This window comes from Geotrypetes seraphini, chromosome 19 (assembly GCF_902459505.1).
Source record: "Geotrypetes seraphini chromosome 19, aGeoSer1.1, whole genome shotgun sequence".
Classification (NCBI taxonomy): Eukaryota; Metazoa; Chordata; class Amphibia; order Gymnophiona; family Dermophiidae; genus Geotrypetes; species Geotrypetes seraphini.
Window position 1 is genome coordinate 36,641,037 of NC_047102.1, and position 6,694 is coordinate 36,647,730.

General features: G+C 42.7%; 1 protein-coding gene across 1 annotated transcript; it reads left to right on the forward strand.

Moving 5' to 3' along the window:
• Window positions 1–3,776: 3,776 nt before the first annotated feature.
• Window positions 3,777–5,079, forward strand: LOC117352358 (nitric oxide synthase-interacting protein-like). Its single transcript, XM_033928791.1, has 2 exons — window positions 3,777–4,083; window positions 4,924–5,079. Exons 1-2 carry the CDS (start codon window positions 3,907–3,909, stop codon window positions 5,077–5,079), a joined length of 333 nt encoding a protein of 110 aa, XP_033784682.1. The 5' UTR covers window positions 3,777–3,906.
• Window positions 5,080–6,694: the final 1,615 nt, after the last annotated feature.

Consider the following 6,694-nt stretch of genomic DNA (forward strand, 5'->3'; position numbering starts at 1 on the left):
ATCTCACAATGAGGTCACCATTGTGCAGCTGCAAACCTCCATTTGCAATGAAGTAGAAGCCATGCTAAGGTCTGTATCTGTTTTTTTCTGTTTTTAAGCTTTTGCAAATGAAGTTATGTATGCAATCTACATATTTTTGCCATGTGCTTTCTTTGCTTTCAAGAATGAGCTGATTGGAGCACTGTTTAGTCAGAAAAAAGGGGTAGCTTTTTAGCAAGAAAACTAAAGCTATGTTTTTCATGTGCCATTCTTCAGCTAATGGATCTTTTCCTCTAATTACAAATAGAATTGCTGTTTGTCCACAAAAATAGAAGGTTTTGCATGCAATATATCTATTTTGATGTGCTCTGTTTGTGTGGTGCCTTATTAAATGTATTTTGAGCTTAATAAAGCTAAAATAAAAACCCAGAGAGCTATTTAGCAGATCGCATTAAGGACATCCAAACTGTGCCTAAGTTCCGTCCATAGAACTCAGGTCTATCTAAAGCCTAAACTGTGCTCAAAGGTAGACTTCCTTACAATGCCTATAAGACCTAGTTTTATAACTGTTTGCTAGCATACTGGTTAAACCTATGGACTTCTATCCTAATGTTGCTGGTTCGAATCCCAGTCACTCTGATGGAAGAGAAATAAATAAAAGCATTAAACAGATCCAACTCCCAGTATTACAATTATAATGAAAAACAATATAAAATTGCCATTCTAATAACATAATTATAAAATATTTTAACAGTAAAGACATTGTTTAGATGTCTAAATTTTACCTAAAACCTGATTCTCTAAAGGACGCCTAAACAGTGCTGAGCGCAATTCTACAAAGGACGCTTCTAACTTTAGACATATTTTGCAGAATCAGGGCCTTACTCCATACAGAAACTACAATGAGAAATTTTTCTGCTCCACAAGAATCTTTGTAATGGAATTCATAGATGCTGAGAAGCTGACGATATTGCAGAGGGGTGGATAAGGCATATCAAAGGATGGGTTGATTTATTGCAAAGATGGTGCTTGAAAAGTTGGGCAAAGTTGGCTTTGGCTTTAAAGTGAATTTATTGGCTTAAAGGTTGGGCTAAAGAGGAAGTGTTTGAATGTTGGACTCACAAGTAAATTTGATGAAAAGAGAGTTCACTTTCCAGGGAAAAAGTAGTACTTTATGGACTGAGCCAGGATGGATAATTTACTTTGCAGGAAGGCTCACAAGGCTGGAGGGCAAGGAAGAGAACCTATAGGTTCAGTCCTTGATACTTGCCAGTGATTGGAAGGAGAGGGACACTTGTATCTGCTAGGACTTCAGTGAATGGAGAGAGAGAGAGTCGCATGCAGACCAATCAGAGCACAGATTGTAAGGACTCCTTAGAATTCCAATGCTATACATGCATGCACACATACAACTGGGCAGAATAGAGGGTTGTGACTTGTAGAAATGGTAAAGAAACAGCAGTGGGATTTTAACTTTGGCTTTCCTACTTCTCAGCCCACTGCAACTAAAGGTCAGCAAATGGCCTATGACAATCTACAAAATAATTTTAAAAAAACAAACAAAAAAAACAAAAACCCAACCCACAATGTTTATGGTTGCCAGTAACCACAGGATTTCTGTTCCATTCCTTCTGAACACCACGGTTCACATGGCCAGAAGGAAGGCGCTGCACTGGAGAGCTAGGTCTGTCTGGAACCAAGTCCCTGCATATGCGAGTATTTCCAGAATTCTGCAAATATTGTTCTATTTAATATGTCATATTACTTTGCTGCATTATTTTGATTTTTATTGGCACCTACAGTAATTCCCTGGCGTGTATTTCGTGTGCAAGATGTCCTAATCGAGAGGCAGCTGATTCGGCTGCACCAGAACCACCCTATGTTCAAAAGTATCCCCACCCTATGGAATGTAACTTGCTCTGTCACACCCTTCCTCATTCCACCCCACCCTAGACCTGCCCTATGTTAGCCTCCCAAAGCATTGGGAGGTTGTTGCGTGCATTCACTGCCCTTTTCTATAAAGTACTGCAATACTTCCTTAGATTACTCCTAGGTCTATCCACTAGGAAATGGAAGGAAAGAGTTCATTTTGTGCTCTAAGAAAAATATAGCTTAGAACACGTCTAACTGGATCGTGCTGTGTTTTAACAGGAGAAACAGTCTACTTTCTGTCACAAGAACCCTCAAATTCTATAAATGGCACTCAAAATTGCACATGCAAATTTAGGCTCGTCTCCAATTTGTACGAGCAATTTAATTGAGTAACAAGCCAATTAGCATCAGTGATTGGGTGCTAACAGTTATTGGAATTAACTGGCACCAATTTGAATTATGCAGACATCTTGCTAGGCCCTATTCTCTAAAGATACGCGCATACATTTTGTACAGCACAAGTGGAAAAGGGGAGGGATATGAGCAGGTCGGGGGCATTACTAATGATGCGTGCAGTGTTCTAGAATTCAGAGAATCCGTGCCTAACTTAGGCGCGAGGATTTACACCAGATTTCAGCAAATTCTCACATCTAGTTGTGGGCACAGATCCCGGCGCTAAGTGCTGTTCTATAAATTGCGCCCAACTCGGAGCACCGTCTATAGAATAGCGCTCAGCGTTCCTTTATTTTCAGCACCATTTACTGAATCTTGTCCAAAGGAGCTAGATCAGCTGTAAAAGGTAAGAAACAGTAGTGATCACTCAGGAGGTGGCATCAGAAAGTTCCACTAATTAGTGAACCACTCAGACCCAGATTGTACAAATGACATACCTAGTCAATCTCGGCACCTAAGTTAATTATTCAATTAGGCTTAATTGGCACTGTTAATTGAAAAGTGCCATTAAAAAGCAATTAAAAACAATGAATTAGCTGGTAGGCGTCCAACTCAGTAGGTGCCTACCACTTCAAAGTAGGTGTCTACGTCAAAACACCTACCAGAAAGTAGGCGTGGTTAAGGACAGATTCTGAGTGGATCTTGAGCGTGTTTTGACTTAGGTTAGATAGGCGCCCTAATTTAGGCCAAGAAAACTCTGACATATATGGAGTGCTCCTAAGGTTTCAACGCCTACTGGCGCATAAGACCACTTAGGCACAATTCTATAAACACCACCTAGCGGGTGATTGACAAATGCACTCCTCAGTGCCTAGAAGTTAGGCATTGTTTATAGAATCCAGGCCTCAGTGCCAGCATGAGAGTCGACATCAGCTGAGGCATTGACATCTGTGTTCCTGAGATAAGGTATTTGGCATCCTGGGACCATGTTCACCATGGTTTTTTCATCAGTCTCTGTATCACTATGCTCCCTAAATGTTTTTGATTAGTTTTAGTTAATATTTTCTATCAGTGGCCTGGTGCAGAGTGAGCATTCATTCTTTCACTGGCCACAGCGGGGCAGTGCAGAAGAGCTGGAGATATGGCATAGGTTGGAAAGAGGGAGGGAAAGTTGAGAGTACTGGTAATTTAATAAATGGGGAATCCTAAGCATCCCGTTACTAACCCAGCACTCAACCCCTTGAGCTAGGCAGGCTTTCACACAAAAAGCTTTTCAGAACTTATATTTATCCATTTCTTTGTTCAAATCCTAGTAGTTGACACAAAATAGACTTGAACCTCCAACTTCTTCTTTTGGAGTAGTATCAGTCCTACTCCTTAGGTGAGGCTTGAACCCTCATCCTCCAGTTGCTAACCCAGCACACAACCCTTGAGCCAACAAGGTTTTGACAGGTGGAATTTTTCGGAACTTATATTTATCCTTTTCTGGGTTCAAATCCTAGTAGTTGTCCAACAAACATCAAAATAGAGTCTAATGTTGGCATAGCAGTACCAGAGGGATGATCCAGTGGTGACTGTGAGTACTGCACGTTAGAAACAATTATTCAGGTTCAAGTGGATGATAGAAGTGAATGCATGTGAGGCCTCTGGCAGGTGTTTCAAATGGACCATCAAGTAGACTTATCTCCTGTTTTGTTAGGCTTGTGTGATGGTGGTGTGATGACTGGTGGAACATTCTCTTATCTTCCTTTCCTTAGCCCTGACGGTTACATCTATGACAAGGAAGCAATCCTGGAATACATTTTGCACCAGAAGAAGGAGATTACCCTGCAGCTGAAGGTACGTTGGCCATGGTTGATTTTCCTAGAGGGCAAAATTAGTGGCGTGTTATTAGACAAGCTGTGAGGACTCTTGCCGATGTGAATGCTGAGAACTAGAAAGAGAAAGTTTGGCTGTGTGAGGGATCGCTATTGAAAAGCACCGATGCAGTTGGCTGGGGTAGGGGAGAGTTTAGGTTTTACCCACATAAGGCATGAACACATGAATGAGCTTTCAGTGGGGGTATTCTCATACCTGCTTGAAACCTGCCGCATCTCTGGGAGGATCATAAGCGAGGGCTCAGAGTCACAATTTCAGAAATCCCAGCGCTATTGTAAAGTCCTCTTACTTGTGATGTCCTGTCCTGTCTGTCTGTCCAAATTAGATTGTCAGCTCTTCTGAGCAGGGGCAGTCTATTGAATGTTAAATGTACAGCGCTGCATACGCCTTTCAGCGCTATAGAAATGATAAATAGTAGTGTTCACGATAAGCCTCAAGACCTCGGTAGTGGCGCGTTTCACGTGAAGACTTTCGCCTCACAATTTGCTTGTATTGTCATTGGTCATGGAGAGAGTGTTTCAGGTCACAAATACCCCGATGTAACTTTAATATTTGAAAAACATTTATATGAAGAATTAAGTACATCGGGGCATTTGTGACCTGAAACACTCTCTCCATGCAAGCAAATTGTGAGGCGAGAGTCTTCACGTGAAACAAGTCCCTGCCAAGGTTTATTATAGGTCTGAGGACTTTATAACAGCACTGGCATCTCTGTGAGGAGACGGATGAGTTTGGGTGCTTGAGGGGGAAGGTGTCCTGGGTTACTTTTTTTCCTTCTCCTTGCCATTTCTGGCTGTGCAGGCATATGAAAAGCAGAGGAGCGAGCTGAAGACGGAGCAAGAGGAACTGAGCAAAGCAGTCAAAGAGTCGCAAGTGAAAGGCTTTCTGGAGAAAGAAATGTCCATTGTCCTCAAACCTCTGAACCCTTTGACCGCAATGCCAGGTACTGTGACTTAGAAAATTCAGACTATATCTTTCGTGCTCGAAGCTGGCTTCGTATGCTGTCCAACATCCCGAGGGGTATCCCATATTTGTACACATGTAAACATGGGCAAATTGGCTATGTGAAAATACACCCACTCGTATAGTGTGCAGGGGGTGTACGCGGTACGTAAAAAACGTACGCATTCCATGCAAGAAAATATGCTACTTGGGCGAAAAAGAGTTGGCATCCTTGCTTGTATTCGATGTGGCAATGAATCCCCTGCCTGAACAGAGCTTGATGTACCGAACTTAATTCTGCTTCTTTGATTATTTTAACTCGTAGTTCCTCTTTATTTTCCAGATTGAAAATGGCCAGTGCAAAAGTCTGCTTTAGTCAGCGAAGAGCCTGTCAATTCTTGCTTTTTTGGGAGTTATATTGTATGGCAGCAGTGTGTGTGTTTGTGTACTCTTTAGCTCACACCTTTTCAATAGTCGCTCAAAACAAGGTAACATAGTAAATGACGGCAGATAGAGACCCAAATGGTCCTTTTGCTTAGATATTTCTTGGCCAGAAACCCAGAGTTCTGCCTGGTAGTGTGCTTAACCGTGCAAGTCTGCCCTGTACTGGCCTTAGTTCTTCAATATATACCATTATTTTCTGATTAGAGATCCTCTGCTTCTTTGAACTCTGTCACCGTTTTCCTCTCCACCACCTCCCTCGGGAGCGCATTAAATGCATCAATTAAAGATGAATTTCCTACCATTATTCTTGAGTCTACCACCCCTCAACCTCAAATTATGTCCTCTGGTTTTACCATTTTCCTTTCTCTGGAAAAGATTTTGTTCTACGTTAATACCTTTCAAGTATTTGAACCTCTGAATCATATCTCCCCTGTCCCTCCTTTCCCCTAGGGTAAACATATTCAGGACTTCCAGTCTCTCCTCATACGTCTTTTGCCGCAAACCTCCTACCATTCTCTGGACCGCTTCAAGTCTTCTTATGTCCTTTGCCAGATACAGTCTCCACAATTGAACACAATACTCCAAGTGTGGCCTCACCAACAACCCGTCCAAGGGCATCAACACCTTCTTCTGCAACAGAGTAGACACGCCGGATGGTGTGAAGGACCTGGCGAAGCTTGAAGAATGGTTTGAAATTTGGCAGCTAAAATTTAATGATCAGAAATGTAAGGTCATGCATTTACATAAGAACATAAGAACATAAGCAGTGCCTTCGCCGGGTCAGACCATAGGTCCATCCCGCCCAGCAGTCCGCTCCCGCGGCGGCCCGAACAGGTCACGGCCTGTCTGAGTCACCAGAAGGGGCCCCCTTGCCACCCTGGTTTCCCATTGAGTCCTATCTTCCCATCGAAGTCCTAACCCTCCGGTCTTGCACATGCACGACCTGGTTGGATTTCTATACTTATTACCTAGTTAGCTTTCTATACCTGTGTTACATCCCAGCACCTCTCTCAGTATCCCACGATCCCCCTATCCCTCAGGAATCCGTCCAATCCCTGTTTGAATCCTTGTACTGTACTCTGCCTGATCACTTCCTCCGGTAGCGCATTCCAAGTGTCCACGACCCTTTGTGTGAAAAAAAACTTCCTTGCATTTGTTCTGAACCTATCTCCCTTCAGTTTTTCCG

Coding starts and splice junctions, on each gene's coding strand:
- LOC117352358 (XM_033928791.1), top strand. CDS start 3,907: ATGGACCATCAAGTAGACTTATCTCCTGTTTTGTTAGGCTTGTGTGAT. Junction 4,084..4,923: donor AGATTACCCTGCAGCTGAAG/GTACGTTGGCCA, acceptor CTGGCTGTGCAG/GCATATGAAAAGCAGAGGAG.